Consider the following 17,742-nt stretch of genomic DNA (forward strand, 5'->3'; position numbering starts at 1 on the left):
AATCTATAGTACTGCTGTAGAGCTGCAGTTAAGAAACCCAGAGTGCTTCTATCACAGTTTCACTTAGAAGACAATATGTTGACAGAATAGTTACAGTTCTACTTTATATATAGTTTTAATCTTAAACTCAGGCTTTTAATATGTCACTTACCAAACAACATGAAGAGCAGGAATACATTATGCATTTATTGGAGAGTTCTTAATACAAGCTGGCTAGAGACATTTTAACTCTAAGTTGAGCCAATGGGTGCTGTAACCTTTTTTTTTTTTTTTAAGCAGACCAAAGGAACCATTGTGGTTCATCTAATGCATTTATATAACAAATCAAAAGAAAGAAGAAATACCTGTCTAATTCAGTCTCCTTCTCAATGGCTTTCTGGGACACCCCAATTAGGTCATTTTCCAACTCTAGAATTCGAGAAGTGGCATTCTCATACTTTTTCTTAATTTCTTCGTTCTCATCCTTAAAGGTTTGTGATTCATTGAGAATATCCTAAAGAGAAAATGAAGCAAATGTTATTAGAATTGCGCTTGAGAGCCAGTGCTGTTACTGCAGCACTTCACAAACGGGACACTGTTCTACCTTCATTGTATACAGACTGGCTGCTCTTTAGCTTACAGGGTTTGTGAACAACTATTTAGAAGAATGCTTATAGGGGAAACTGGCTTTCTAAGAAAAAAGTTGGGGCAACTATAGAACTAAGGAATCCACATAAAAGGACAGCCTGAACATAATTTACATTTCACTTACTTGCATGGGTTAGATCTCAGAGATTGAATTGTACTGTGTATACTGCAGGTACAGGATTGTTTCATGAAATAGAATCCATGTAAAGGATGTCAGTATTGATAAAGCTAAGTTAGATTTTTACAGCTCAGAAGCAGGCATTTAAAACTTGTTTCTGGAAACCATTTACACTATAAGCAATCATCTATCCTATTAATGAAACATGTACAAATGTAGGATCAACATTGAGTTATTGCTCTGTACCCAAGGCCAATTACAGTATGGCTAATACATTAGAAGGTAGTGCTTTCTAATTAAAATAAAAGCATACCCGTTTCTCCTTTATATAGTCAGCAGAAAACAATGTTCTATCAAAACGTTCAACTAAAGGGATTTTTCACCGAATTATTGTTAGAATAATTTCATCAGCATATCAAAACCTCATACAAACTAGCAGTCATAAAATTAACAGCCACACTACACTGTATATATTTATGTTTTCATGTTAATTAGGATAGATTTATAGCATACAGGTCAAATTGATTGAATATAGTGCTGTTTTTTTACTTGCTTGATATCAAGTACTGCATATTAAAAGGAGCCAAATTATTGCATGCATTACATAATTAAAGTTAAATATGTAAATAATCAATATATTTAATATTACCAAAACAGCAGAGTTCTGATAATTGATTTTTTTAAAAAAACATATTTGTTGATACATTCACTACAATACAATACTGCAGCCAGTATTATATGTTTAAAATCAATTAGGCATTGTCTTATCCGGCATTAAATACATATTAAACACATTGTCAAGCAATTATTTTTATAATGCATCACCATTAAATAACACAAGGGGGAGCTAAAGACAAAGACAACGAAAAAACATGCCAATTGACCTTCACTGGCAAAAACATAATAAATCATTGCTAAATGCAACATTTTCTGTTCTTTTAACCAAGAACAGCAATCATTCTAGCCTTTTTAAACATTAGAAACAGCCTCTAATTTAAAATCAACCATAACATTACCTCTACTGCTGGCATACAAATAAAAACTGATGTGAAACCGCTTATTAAAAGGAAAAGTCGTCTTTCACAGGAGAATAACTCTTCCGATTATATAAGGTATAAGGAATACTTGTACAGGTTATATTATTTAATGTGTGTTTCATTACTGTATAGTAGATAGATAGATAGATAGATAGATTTGTTTTTTTATTGATGATGTATGTTGGGCTAAAGTCTTTAATTATGCAACTTCCTGAAAGAAGAAAAAAGTTTCCAACAGCTTAAACTTCGTAAATGTTATAAAATTGACACGAGAACATCAGTCTTGATCTGTATTTACTTTGCAAGTTCTTGACGTCAGAGTTGTTCTTTGTGGTTTTAAACCATGTCATGTTGCCAGACACTTAAGGCTATTGCCCATTTTATTTCTACACAAAGCAAGTCATGTGGTCTTACTCAATATTCTACTATAAAGTACTCTTGGCTAGAGTCCCATTTCACTGTCTGAAGTAGCTCTCCAGCATAAACTGAGCAATACACATGAATCACCATAGTCCGTCAAGGAATATAAAAAGGTATTTTATGTTTTTTACATAGATCATCATTGAATGTTCATGTTCACTATGCAGTGTTTATACTATATAACCCTGGAAATATGAAGTCACTACATGCATGGCCTCTGAGGTAAGACGCTTTTGGCATCAGCTCTTTAAAATTACTGCCACAAAAAAAAACTTTTTCTTGTGATGCCCACAACTGAACTCAACCGAGAGCACAGTGTACAGCATGTACCAAGAATGAATCTCAATGCATTGGGTCTTCATTAAGAAACAAAGTCACATGACCCCATTAAGGCAACCTTATTAGATCACAGGATAAAGTGAAGGGTATCATAATATTTTGTCTTAGGAGTTTCCACAGCACTGAAAATATGATGTCAGCATCAAATGCTTTCTAAGAGATTAGCAATTGAAATGGCAACGTGGATTTACTTACCCGGTAGTCCTTCTTGACCTGTGCACACATCTCCTTTTCCTGATCTACTGCATTCCCCAGCTTCTCAGCTTGTTCTGCAAGCTGATCTTTTTCTTTTTGCAGCATGAACATCACCTTCATTAGCTCTTCTTTTTCTTTTAAAGCTTCTTCAATTTTATACTGCTTAAAGAGAATCAATATCCCACATTGGATCAATAACAGTATTAGAAGTAGGAAGACAAATCATATTTGCATTCTTTCATATTAAACCAATTCATTAAATGTTTTGTACTGCATGCATAACAAAGGAATGGGAATTCTCATTGCTCATTGTTTCTTCCAATGATATCTCGGGATTAAGTCTATCACAAATGTTTTACTGCAACAGGAAGTTTATGTACTGAGATTTTATTATCAGTGCATGTTGCAATTTCCATTCAAAATGACAGTGAAATTGACTAACTGGATAATAGTGCGCCAATTACTTGCTGTTAGCAACAATATTCTTTAAGCAAAGTTATTGGTTCACAAGAAAGTTTTACACAACCATTCATAAAGCAGTCAGTAGTAAAAGTGTCAGACTGTAAAAGGTACAAGACGGTACCTATAACTGTAAACAGTACAGGAAATTGTATTATGTTCAAAGTCATTCAGAGTTTTGCTGTACCAAGTTTTAATTTTTCTGGAATCCACCCAACTGCTGGTTCCATGTGAGTAACTCCAGACGCCACATGATGCAGCCACCAACTTTTTCATTCCATTACTATGGGGCTGAACAGAGTTGAAAGGCCATTGCATAAAATAATTTACATGTTTTTACTTTTTAAAATCAGAAACTACACAAAGGGAACAAGCAGCATAAGACAAGGGAAATGTTTTAAAAAAAAATAATAATTATATATAATCTGAAGATACCCTTTAAATTTAAATGTAGGCAGGTAGTGTAAAATGCAGTAAGATCAGGTTCTGTGTGGGCAGACAGCAACACAAATTGGAAACCGAGACCAGACACAAATCTGAAAGCTTTATGACAATACTCTCAGGAAGCAAAGGAAACACAACCATATCCCTGACCAGCTGTGGGCCAACTACATGTACTGCTGCACTGACTTTTCAGCAGAACCATACTGCAAGTGTGCACTGTATTTGCTAATATACTATTCTACACTATAGGTAATGGAAAAGTTTGCCTTTTCAATGTAATTGAATCACTCTTAAAAAGGCAAACATGGAAACATGCTATTCATAATAGCACACCTCAAGCATGCCAGCCTTGGTGGTCACAACCAGTATATCAGAATTGCTTTCATCTTCCATGGTCAGCAGGTCATCTGTAGGGGAGGTAGCTCGGAACTGGAATGGCGTACTTGCTCCTCGAATTTCACCTTTGTGTGTGACATAGCAGAACTGATAGAACTCTGCAACATCGTTTGGAACATAGTAACCTAGAAAAGAAATCAAAGAAAGTAACCCCATCAACAATGATGATCACAGTTAAGGCCCTGTGAAAATCGCAGACATTTTCTTTAAAATTCATGGCAGTGTCACGGGTAAAGTATCGTATTTCGCAGAATATGCACAGAACTATTTTATAAATTACGTGTACAGGTTATTCTTTTTTTTTTAAAAACATCAAATAGAGATAAATGCACTGACAACAAAATCAATGTCAAAGTTATTCAAGCACTTTACAATAGCTTGTGAAACGGTGTTGTAATTAACAGCCTGTAGGTAAAGTGTATCTGCAAGGACAGCTTTCAGTTCTAGTACGTCAGATGTATGTTCACCATTTAGGTCTTGCAAAACAAATACAATGTGTAACCCATACTTCTCTTGGGCATCAGTCGACTCATCAGTGACCACTGACAAGCAACTAGACTGTTTTACCAATTCCATAATCTCTTGCTTGTGATACTCGGCAACATTAGGTAAGTATTTATGTCTCAGCTGGGCTGATGAAGGAATCACTCCACCATTTGCTACATTCAGTCTGAAGAATTTACATAACTTTTGGTTGTCCAACTCGCAGAAATATATTTCTTAAGAATATTGTAAAAATCGCGGTATTGGGCTAATTTCACGTTTTCCGCGCAGCTTGTGAAATCACGATTTACACAGGGTCTTAATCATAATCAGATTTAAAGCATTTATAAATAATCTTGCCTTAAACAGTTAAAATAAATCAACAAATGAATTACGCAACAGCTTACCTTGAAATACCACCACGCAGTTAACTGATGTTCCTTCTACATACTTTTCTGAAAGAGGTGACCACAGAAAAGTATAGTAATCCCGAGCTGTGCTCCAGCCAACCTACAGAGAGAGAGAGAGAAGAAACACCAAGGCCAGATCTGAATTACAGTGGCATTGTTTTCTTTGTCCTTTGTGCCATCCATAAAATGCTTGCACATGTGTTTTTTTTTCAACATCGACATGTAATTAAGGTTTCACGAGTAATATATATATATATATATATATATATATATATATATATATATATATACACACACACACACACACACACACACACACACACACACACACAGAGTACATCCTCGCTATAACTCCCTTCACACACGGTCAACAGCACGGTCTGTACGAATGGGATGCCACCTCTGCTCCGCAGTGAAGTCAACTCTTTTGTCTTAATACGCACTCTGTAACTGCCTCCAAAACAAAAATAATTTTACGTTGCAACAAAGCTGGAAACTACATAGATCGTTTGAAAAAAGCAGTAACGCAGGCATATCTCCGTCGTGAATACAGGTTGTCAAAAAGCACTCTGTTTTTGGCTTGTTCAGCAACCATGCGCCAACAAAATTGATTACAGAAAAAAAACAATAATTTTGGATTCTTGTATGCTGGATTAAGATTTGGTGCACTTTGAAACAATTTGTGTCAGAATGATTTTGAATAAAAGTCCAGCTTCAATTCAGTATTTTTGCTTTTTGTACTGCGTTTAAATTTTTTAACAAATAGGATAAAGCAAAAAGCAGAATACTGCATACACGAGACGATCCGGTACATGTAATTCTACTTTCATTTTAAATCTCATTAATTTACACCAAAAGTTTATCGTTCATTATGATTGTCCTTTCGCTATAAGTAATGAACAAAAGGCTTGGACTCCAACAGGTTCATTATAGCAAGGGTATAAATTAAATTATCCTTATTTTTATCCACTGCACTTTTGGAAAAATGTAAAAGCAAAAACTGTTTGAACCCTTCCTTTACTTTGGAGATTACACAAAAACACAATTTAAAATCAAAGAATACAGTATCATATTCTAAGGTTTGAAGTTAGCAAATAACTAATATGATCTGGTTTATTATAGCATTAACCCATTTTGGCCTGAATAATCTTAACATTAACCAGTTTCTGACACACAAAATGCACGTATGTTAACAAAAAACACGCACGCACACACACACACACAGTAGTCATGGAGTGGCATGTATTTACATGGTTGATTTCAAGAAAAAGTGAACTGAATCATTCAGTATGTAGTTCTGCAACTCAGCAAGTTTCATTATAAATCAGATGTTTGCCTACTCTTAACCCCCCCAGGCAACACTCCCAGCTTCCTCGCCACACAGAACACTCATGCTGCTTTTAAGTTTTTATTTTCTGCTACTTCAAAGAGCTAACATAGCTTCAGCAGATTGAAACAAGAATAAACATGGCATACTCTAAATGATATTGAAAACTGTACAGCCATGTGATACACAAGAGGAGGAACCTCCAGTGTGTTACACATTACATTAACTTAAAAGTAAAAGGCCTCCAAGAAGACACGGCAGCATTCATTAGTTAATGCCTCTTTGATCTGCAATACTTCAGCTTTTAATCAAGTGTCACTTTTTATTATTCTTTTTTATCATCAGTCTTTTCTTATTTGTAGAAAACCATCTACAGCATTAAGACCAGAAGTGAAAACAGCAACAGAGTCAACTGTACCAAATGACAGCTTATCTTTAGTTCAAAGTAGAGAAAAACAAACATTACATATTTTGTTAATAAGTTCAATTCTAAACACTCAGCTAAAGTTTATCATGGAGACAAACAACTGACACATAAAATAAGTTGGGATGTTTGTGAATCATAAATATAGATTATAGAGAGGCTAGGGTTTATTTTAAGGTATATGTATTAGATTTTGCCCAAGGAGATTACTATTTACTATTGTAGCCGAAAAGGTTAATGAGTTGCAACTGTAAAGCCCCCTCTTGTGGATGCTTAAATAGTTAGATACTGTAATCAATGTGAAGGAACAATCCACAAATATTGTAGTGGAGAGTATCCACTTGAGCAGACCTTGCCTAGGTCTTACTAGGTCAACTTCAAACATTATACATTCCAAGTCATAAAAAAATAAAAATAAAATAAAATCTTACCTTGTCCCTCCATCCTGACTTGTATCTATCATTGATTTGTTCTGAATATTTTAAACCCACACCAACTACCAAGTGGTAGCGCATTCCTACATTTCTATTGGAGACTCCACTTGCAAGATTTAAAACAACATTACAATTAGGAATGGAGGCTTGTTAGCAGGATTTAAAGCTGTATTACAGTTAAGATACGGAGGATTTAAATCAGAATTGCCAATTGTAGCGAAATGTAAAAAAATTCCTACACACAAAAACCCCAGAAGAATGTGCCCGTGACCATAGGGATTTCTTTGTGGAAGACAGCAAAGGAAAGGTACAACTTAAGTGTGCAAGTACTGTCGAGTTACTATACACATTGTGACAGAAAAATACGCCCAAGCATTTTGGAAGGTAACCGAAAACAATAATTTCATACAGTATATAAAAAGCGAAAGCCCCACCCCCCCCCAAGTTTGTAACTACTTGGCACTAGGGGGCAGCAGACACTTATAATCCATACTCTTAATTTCTATTATGTTCTTCATCATCTTGCAAAGAAATGAACCTTCAGGCAGGTGACATTTGATTTAGGGTATTCTGCCAACACAGCACTAGAAAAGTTCAGATCTCTCAACACTATCCATTTCAAATGTACTGTTGTAACTTAACTACTGCTTTTCAGGGTGGATATAATGTGCTCCGAGGAATAGTCAAAACTACATTGCCTTGGATACTTTCCAGAAAGCTTTTAAAACAAGAGAAGCCAGTCTGAAAAAGAGACAACTTTGTTTGAATGGCAAACAGTTTGCTGACTGAGCAAAAACATGGTAACTAACACATTGGTAATATAAGCATATGAAGTTTACCTCGGACATCCTGAAAGCAAGTGTTTGTATAACAGTGAATCTAACAAACACTTCAAGTCAATTACCTCAATAACCTTGATTAATACTGCATATAAAAACATAAATGATCAATGTTTCTACACTTTTGGCATGTTCTCACCAGTGATATGCAAACTATTTACCTCACTGTAAAATATTTACAGCACACACTACTTCCATATAGTCCTGAGCTACTGTCCAATAGAAAAACAGACTTACCTTAAAAATGCCAACCCAGTCTTTCGGATGAGGCCTGATGTACGGGGTCAGAGTGTAATGACACTCCAGAGCAGCATGTGGAAGGTAGCTTTTTGCCACATTTTGAAAGATCACATGTGCAAAGTTTGATGTCTCAGTGGTGTTGCCAGATGCCGATAGGTCTTCAAATAATGACATTTTTCAATTGTCAAGTCTTCTGCAAAACAAATAAGATTATATTGTAAATAATTTAGTCCTCACATGCATCCTTCTGGCTACCAGTACACTTCTGTGGTACATCACTTTACAATTAACATTCCCCCACCCGCCTCTATTTAAGCGTCAGACTCTCACTTGTCTTTTGGTATCGTCAATAATGTTTTCAGTATTTTTTATTTGTTTCCTTATTTGGGACAGCGAATAAGAACATGTTTTACAATGCTATAACTTGTATAAACTGTATCTACATCTGGCTATAATACAGACATGACTCTTTATGCTTACTCCATGTCACTTTTCTCTTGCTGGAAATCTCCCCACAGTGCTTGTACATTCAAATTACTAGTAATAAAAATAGACTGGCTTTGAATCAAGCTGTAGAGGACTGGGATCTGTATAGTATGTGGATATCACCTTACACTACCGGAAGACAACTGTAGTTAATCATTGCAGGAGGGCCATGTCACGTTTGCCGCAGATTTTAGCATTGGCTGACTAATGTCCGATAATCACTTTGAATGAATGGATGGATGACTGAGCTGGTTGGCTCCCAAAGTTTAGACTTCAAAAGCTTGACTCCATAGCACCTCAAAACAATAGCAAAATGCAGGCTGTTCATTTTGACTTGCTGTATTAAAAGCTCAATTTACATCTATTGGACAGCAAATACTAAACAAAGACAATTCGTCCAAATGTATCATCTACCAAAACCAGCCAATCAATACTTTCCACCAACAAAAGCAACCAGTCCTTGTGGCAAAGTGCCCCGTCCCTGTGTGCATTTGTATGTTGCGTGTGTATGTTAATGTTGGTGTATAGTCATTGGTACACGGGATATAAACGGGTCTGTGTTTCACGTGTATTTAAATTGTATATTTGTATTTAGGCACGGGATTGCACATCACGCACGTGCATTTAAAATATAATATGCGAGCACGGGGTTGCACAGAATTAATTCACGTGCTGGGATTCAAGTGAATAATTAATTAGTAATTGAATCCCAGCACAACAGTATATATAGATGCACATTTTCATGCAGTGGGGGTTAGGTGTTCAGTGAGTGGAGAACGGGATTGGAGACGGAGGTAATAATAAGAAGAAGAAGAATAGTTAAGTGTTTTCACTCACCGTGTTTGTTTGTCTCCGTGCACCGTTTGTCTGTGTAGTCCGTTTTGTTTGTCTATTTATTTTGGCGTGTAGTGCCGTGTCCAGTGTTTTTGTGTTTCAAACCTTTTATTTTCTGTTTATTAAATGCTGAGCGCGATCACGCACCCAGCTTATACCAAACCACATCTCTCTGTTTATTGTGTTCCTGTTTCTGGTCTGACGCCACCCACTCCGGCCGTCTTTGTGACAGTCCTGTACCCGCAAATGCAGAGTCAAAATGTGCAGGCATGTATCTGATCCTTGATGAACATTGTAGGGATGATTTTCCCAAAATGTTTCTCAGTGAAAGGGTACCCTGACAAATCATTAAAAGTGCAAGGTAAATCTAGGTATTCTTACTGCAATAATGCCCTCTCGACGATGGCTCTACCGCAAGGTTATTGACCTTGACAAAGCACCTTAAACTCTTGCGCTGTACGATATATGATACAGCCAATGCAAGTGAATTACCTGGCAACAATGCTATCCAGAATAAGAAGGAAGGCAGGCACCTCACAAATTACACTAATTACAGCATCTGCAGTACCTTACAAAAACTGTCCAATGCTGGACTGCAAGCGAGAGAAATTATGTCCGTCAGTGGTCACAGATCCGAGACCTCCAAAACCTCCCTGCAGTTACTGGGTGCCCAGTAACAATGCACCAAGAATTGACAAATCTCCAGCATGCTCTCTCATGCCTTACTGCATACATATGATTTTATTCTGCAAGTTTAAAAAGACGTCTTTCATATACTAGGCTACCACTATCGCGCAGCCCGTTGGCTTGTCGATGCCCGAGAGAGACGACAGGCAATTTGGAGTAAATGTGCCCCAGTCTACAGGACTTTGTAACTTTGATAACGCTGCTATTTGGATAGGCATTCGCTTTTTTTTTATTTTATTTTTTTTATATAAAAGGTACAATGATACCACCTGCTCGTAGGCTGATTGGCAGACATTGCACAATATCATCCAACATAACAGCTACCCAAAGCTTACAGCCAAGTCAACTCTGGAATGGACTTTGCAGTCACCAGATCTCAATCCTTTAAAAATTGATTGATCTGTAGCCAAATATTGTGTAACCAATCTGTCTCAGCTAAAGGAGATGACAGAATGTGCCCAGATTTCACCAACAACATGAAACATACTGGTTAAGAATGATCATAAACATCTGAAAGCCATAATAAGAAGAAAAATACTAAAGCAGGGGTTCCAATGCTTTTGTCATGAACAAATATTTGAAATTGCTTTTGTTTTTTCATAAAGATTGTTTGTTAAACTCCCAGAAATTGTGTATTTTGGTCTTTGTCATTAATTAGTGGCTAATGTTCCCTAAAGGCTTGTGTATTGAACATGTTTTCTCAAATTATCTTATATTAAGTGCAGAGGGTGCCAACATGTTTGTCTCCTACTGCTATCAAATAGAGATTAGTGTACATGTACAAACGTATAAACATATTTCTAAAGTTCAGAATATCATAAAATGAATTACTCAGATTTATTACATGTTTTCGTTGTCCTTTGAAATAAATATACAATTTGTTGGTACCCTTACAGCTCATTGAAATAATGCTTCATTCCTCCTGAAAAGTGATTAAATTAAAAGCTATTTTATCATGTATACTTGTATGCCTTTGGTATGTCATAGAATAAAGCAAAGAAGCTGTGAAAAGTGATGAATTATTGCTTATTCTACAAAGATATTATGAAATGGCCTGGACACATTTTTTGGTACCCCTTAGAAAAGATAATAAATAATTGGATTATAGTGATATTTCAAACTAATTCGTTTCTTTAATTAGTATCACACATGTCTCCATTCTTGTAATCAGTCATTCAGCCTATTTAAATCGAGAAAAGTAGTCACTGTGCTGTTTGGTATCATTGTGTGCGCCACACTGAACATGGACCAGAGAAAGCAAAGGAGAGAGTTGTCTGAGGAGATCAGAAAGAAAATAATAGACAAGCATGGTAAAGGTAAAGGCTACAAGACCATCTCCAAGCAGCTTGATGTTCCTGTGACAACAGTTGCAAATATTAAGAAGTTTAAGGTCCATGGAACTGTAGCCAACCTCCCTGGGCGCGGCCACAAGAGGAAAATCGACCCCAGATTGAACAGGATAGTGCGAATGGAAGAAAAAGAACCAAGGATAACTGCCAAAGAGATACAAGCTGAACTCCAAGGTGAAGGTACGTCAGTTTCAGATCACACCATCCGTCGCTTTTTGAGCGAAAGTGGACTCCATGGAAGAAGGAGGAGGACTTCACTTTTGACAGAAAAACATAAAAAAGCCAGACTGGAATTTGCTAAAATGCATATTGACAAGCCACAATCCTTCTGGGAGAATGTCCTTTGGACAGATAAGTCAAAACTGGAGCTTTTTGGCAAGTCACATCAGCTCTATGTTCACAGACGAAAAAATGAAGCTTTCAAAGAAAAGAACACCATACCTACAGTGAAACATGGAGGAGGCTCAGTTATGTTTTGGGGCTGCTTTGCTGCGCCTGGCACAGGGTGCCTTGAATCTGTGCAGGGCACAATGAAATCTCAAGACTATCAAGGCATTCTGGAGCGAAACGTACTGCCCAGTGTCAGAAAGCTCTGTCTCAGTCGCAGGTCATGGGTCCTCCAACAGGATAATGACCCAAAACACACAGCTAAAAGCACCCAAGAATGGATAAGAACAAAACATTGGACTATTCTGAAGTGGCCTTCTATGAGTCCTGATCTGAATCCTATCGAACATCTATGGAAAGAGCTGAAACTTGCAGTCTGGAGAAGGCACCTATCAAACCTGAGACAGCTGGAGCAGTTTGCTCAGGAAGAGTGGGCCAAACTACCTGTTAACAGGTGCTGAAGTCTCATTGAGAGCTACAGAAAACGTTTGATTGCAGTGATTGCCTCTAAAGGTTGTGCAACAAAATATTAGGTTAGCGGTCCCATCATTTTTGTCCATGCCATTTTCATTTGTTTTATTATTTACAATATTATGTTGAATAAAAAATCAAAAGCAAAGTCTGATTTCTATTAAATGTAGAATAAACAATGGTGGATGCCAATTACTTTTGTCAGTTTCAAGTTATTTCAGAGAAAATTGTGCATTCTTCGTTTTTTGTGGAGGGGTACCAACAAATTTGAGCACGTCTGTAAATAGTCTGGCAGGTTTGCAAAGGGACTGACTGTCTCTGTACGAAGTTTGGTGCAGTTTAGTGACGGAATGCCGTAGTTACGTGGCTAAGAGCGCATAGCGTGAAATTGAACATGACCGATGCAAGCTGCATGTATGTATGTGGGGTGCTTTCTGTGCGAGCTAAATTACTGCTGCCGACGGAGGGTTAAAGCTTTATCCAGTGCCAATTTCTGATATACTGGATGTAGTAAGAATCACATCTAAACCTGAGCTACTTTCTATAGTTCTGTAATCACAGACAGAAACAGCTTTTTAATATATTTTTTTGTTCTTCGAGCATCCATTGAGGGCAAGTTTGACTGAGCATGTGTCAATTAAATTTACAAAAATGACAACTTTGTTTACATGTCATTTCTATAGGATACAAACAATCTAGGACTATTTGTTTTGTTCACTTAATAGAGAGGATGCGTTTAGACATTAACATCCTTTAGATACTTTACTGTCCAACTGGTGTAAAGCCATCCAGGATGCTTCTGTTATATGTAATGTGACCACACAATGACTATGATAACTGAAATAGTGAAACCAAAACAGCTGGCTTCTGACTATACAGTAGTACTGTAAAGCACCTGCACAGACCATAGTGAAACCAATAGTTTGCATATGCCCATGGCTATTTCTGGTCTTTACCATAATATCAGTTGCAGTTTCAGCTTCTTCCTCTTGTTTCCACATCAAAAAATAATTTTCAAGAGACATCGAAAGACAAAAAGGGCTCTCCACTAAATGCTACAGGTACTAAATGGTTTTGAGAAAGTCACCCTCATGAGAACACACACAGGGCATACTGTACTGTAGTTCTTGATTCTTATAAAAAAAATCAAATCAAATATTTAAATCAGTAACAAAAACTCTGGAACCTGCTGTTTTAAGCCCCTACACACACACACACACACACAAATGCAGCTAGCGAGCCATTCTTTAAAATACCCATTCACACAGCATGAAATTGCGAATTATATGCTTGTATAATACCGTCATAACCCTTTCACACAGCCAAAGGGATCACGTGACTACAACTTTCAAACCTGTCAGTCAACAGATCGTTTTCATGGCAAAGGCGATTCGTCCATAAATTACAGCATCACGCACCGTCCCTTCTATTTGTGAATTCACCTCCTTGTCAGCCCGTAAAGTTAACAATTCATTAACTTATTCCATACTCCAATTACTACCTTGTTCTTGATCAGCCATTGTATTTGAAAAAAATGAAAGCGTGCATAGGATGGCTCTGTGACTATACAGACAATTCACACAGACCAAAATGCCGCATCAGTATGTTCTGAGTCTTCATAACTCATCTGTGTGAAAGGGATATTAGATTAACGGAATTAAACCCTCATGGGCAAACTACCTCTGTACTGTGCGGAATGAGAAATTCACAGCAGACAAACTATTTAACCAAAATCACAATCTGCTACATACAAACAAAAGGAACAAAATGCTGGGAATAAAGAGAGGCTATTGGCCCATTGAGGCTTGTCTTTTCTTTGTACCCATAACTCCCACACATAAATTAATGGAGAAAGAATGAGAAAACTCACATGATGAAGCAGTGGTCTACTGTAGCGAGACATAAACACTTGTCCACACACTACACATATCACATTTCACTGGCCTTTAGACTAATGAAACGGAGTGTATTCCAGCAACAGATATGGGCTGTTTCTCTCATAACTAAATATCTGGAAGAGATCATCTGGATGCACTTTATAATGTTACTACATGTTGCAGAAGCTGCATCTCGTTAAATGTGGTTTTTAGTTTTCCTAAGGTTTGAATAATCTTGTCCTGAACCTGTATACTCATTTGCAGTCATGATAACACTGCTGGTTCTAAACATTAACCCAGTGGCACCTTGTTCTGTATCTTGTGGGGAGCCTGTAATCTTTCATTTGTTGTGGGCGAGGCATCTCCATCCCAGAAATGGTTGGACTGGAAACAACATTGCATTTAGTAAATGCTTCTCAAGAATGAAAAAATTGCTTCAGCTTGTAGCTATAGCATTATTTTTATCTGCTCTGGACTATTTGCTTACAGTGCAGGCTCAGAGATGATGTACTTTAAGTAGCTATTTGTAATGCTATTATTAAGCAAAGCAATTCCAAGACTGAATTAATGGCAGCAAAGCCTGTCTCGGTACAGCACAGAAAGCTGCTTGGTAGTAAATTACTCAGAGTACTGCAGGTTTGTACATAATCCAAAAGAAATGTAGCCCACTTAATTATCCAAGTATGGTAATAAATTGTCATGGGAAAGGTAATGAGAATCTACAGTTCTGCAAGACTTCACTAAATGTTCATGATGAAAGAAGTACATTGATATACTGATAAACCTTAATAAGACCATATTGTACAGTACAATACACAGAATAATAACATGGTTGATTTTAGCAAAAGCAGATCTAACCAATTTTTTTTTAAATCAATTGCTCATTCTGACCTTTCTGGATATGTAACCAGGAAAATGAAAAGCCATATACACTGGAAGTTACACTGAGATTGAGAGCCAAAGCTTTACTGTATATTCACAGAGTGGTTCTTCATCAGATCCTCAGACAGAAGAAAGATAACAAAGGCTTTGTAACAGACAAAATATAAATAAAAAAAAGTGCTGAAAAATGATCTAATGATTTTAAACACGTGGGTTGGTTTGGTATGAAAATACTGATTTTGCTATCTTGTTTTATAATTCATGCATTTATAATTAGTCATTGATTTTTCTTCCTTATTCTTAGTTTTATGTCTTGTTGTATATTAACATATTGCCAGCGGGAATATTGGTGTGATGCATGACACACTCACATTCCAATCCTTCAACACAAAGTATTTGTCTTTTCTTGAGGCACTGTGATATTTGGCCATAGAGGTGAATCACTCAAATCATTAAAATGCTTTGAATGAATATTTGCTTACTTTTTATCATTAGATATTTGTTATCCCCTGTGGCACAACATTTGAAAAGGAATCTTCTAGTATCTACAGTATCACAGAGTGCACAATACCCCAATATGGGAACCATTTTGTTGATGGTCAAATGCCCCAGCATATTTCCCCTAAAATGTTTATATTACCCTGCAAATATAAATCAGTACATTCCGCTTAAATGGTATCTGCACAATGTAAACGGACAGTTTAAAGGTTTAATGTCATGCAAGGGGTTTTCCCATCACAAGGTCTAAAGTCTCGGATTCTGCTTTAAATATACCGCTGCAGTAATCATATTCTCTTTCACTCTGTTGACACATTTAAAAGGTCACTTTTCGAATGGAACAATAAATATATCTTTATCCAAACATCTTCACTATGGAATCGGAAACATAAATGGTGCAATAAACGTTTCTATATTACTATATCTACTACAATGCTCTCCTACTTCCAGTTGCTGCCTAAGATCTGCTGAAAACTAAGTTCACATTTTGCATGTTTTATTTTATTTGTTTGTTTGTTTGTTATCTTCCCAGTAAATGTAACATTGTTTACTGAAAAGTGGTGGTTGGGTCATTCCGTGTCCACTCAACCAGAGATTCCCACCTCAAGATTTAGATTTTGCTTATATTTTGTGTAGTGGAAGACACAGGTCAGGTATGAAACCAGGCCAAATATTTAAGCTCAATGATGATTTACACCCCCTTTTTTGGGGAGTGGAGTGGGGGTGTCTCATTTTGGAGTGATTACAAGGATCTAAAAATGATATTTAGAATATCAGTAGGCCAATGAATGGTAGGTCTTCTGTAGACTTCATGCAACACAAGTACCACTGCTTTATATCTGTGTTGCTGGGGGGCCTTAAAACTGAAAGATTGTCCAATTCCCGAGTGATTTTTAAGTGCATGTTCCTTCTAAAGTAGAAGAGATCACTTTCAAATTGCTTAGGTGTGCTCATAATTTAACTGACTTTCTGTATGCAGCTCTGCTACTGTCTACCTACTTTGCTGTCTGATTTAATGACCCCACAAAAAGGCTTCAGGATGAAAATGGCCACATATATGAAGGGCTAAAACCCCTTGTGGGACACGAGTTAACAAACTGACCTTTGGTGGGCTTACAGATGAGCGTTTGAAGGACTTGTGGTGACATAATTGACTTGGTACTTATTTTGCATTAAGACCAACCTGGCTATCTGTACAGAAGCATTCATAGGGCCTATTGACATTCATTTTTAGATCCTCAAAAATCACTCTTACCCCCCCCACCCCTCCTTTCAAAATGGGGTGTATCTAGCAAATCTTCATCATTGAGCCTGAATATTTGGCCTGGTTTCATAGCTGACCTGTATATTCAACTACACAAAATATAAGCAAAATCAAAATTGAGGCAGGGATTTTTGTTGATTTGACATGGAATGACCCAGTTTATAAAATGCAGGCAGTAGTTAAGATTGCTGTAATAATCTTGGAAGATTTCATTAGGTAACATTTCTTCAGATTATTTAAAACAAGTACAAACCGTTACCCATTATGTAATTTTAAAATTCCCCATTATCAGTTCCTAGCAAATCTGACAATATTGGCATGTACTGTAACTGGTATAACTATGAGCAAGAAAAGAATAACCTGTATGAGTCAATCACTTGACTACTTAACACGTCACACACTCTGTATTATAATACTGTACACATAAACATGAAGCTACACCCCTTGCTTAACCTGATTGGTTCTCTACCATTGTTGACATTTTAGTTAAATGGCGTAGTTTGCAGATTCTTGCAACTGATTGGTCAAAGAGGGTGCAAATCCACAATATTTATCGTGGTTTCCCTGATACCATTAGGTTCATTTTGACTTACTAAACATATGAGCGACATTCCTGGTCATATAACAAAACGGCATAATACCGTGCCTAATGATAAAATAAATACAATTCGTACTAGTATACAATTCGTACTAGTACCACTAAACTGGGTATATATTATTGTTGTTATAGAAATATAAATCATAATTTGTTTATGACTTGCCACATATTCACCTTCTACAGATGTAAATTAACGCCAGTAACCTCTACACCACAA

General features: G+C 36.7%; 1 protein-coding gene across 4 annotated transcripts in view; it reads right to left on the reverse strand.

Moving 5' to 3' along the window:
• LOC117435427 (tax1-binding protein 1 homolog B-like) overlaps positions 1-17,742 on the reverse strand; it is a 38,978-nt gene that overhangs the window by 20,577 nt on the left and 659 nt on the right. For 2 of the 4 annotated variants that reach the window (XM_034058569.3, XM_034058568.3), the window contains exons 2-6: positions 8,190-8,385; positions 4,926-5,028; positions 3,973-4,160; positions 2,737-2,895; positions 345-493 (exon numbers count right to left, since the gene is read on the reverse strand). In XM_034058569.3, the coding sequence (XP_033914460.3) occupies positions 345-493; positions 2,737-2,895; positions 3,973-4,160; positions 4,926-5,028; positions 8,190-8,366 (776 nt within the window). In that variant the 5' untranslated portion in view covers positions 8,367-8,385. Of the gene's footprint in view, positions 1-344; positions 494-2,736; positions 2,896-3,972; positions 4,161-4,925; positions 5,029-8,189; positions 8,386-9,515; positions 9,617-17,742 lie in introns of those variants that run through there. The other 2 variants (XM_034058570.3, XM_059011152.1) reach the window with 2 other exon arrangements.

The sequence above is a fragment of the Acipenser ruthenus genome, chromosome 3 (assembly GCF_902713425.1).
Source record: "Acipenser ruthenus chromosome 3, fAciRut3.2 maternal haplotype, whole genome shotgun sequence".
Classification (NCBI taxonomy): domain Eukaryota; kingdom Metazoa; phylum Chordata; class Actinopteri; order Acipenseriformes; family Acipenseridae; genus Acipenser; species Acipenser ruthenus.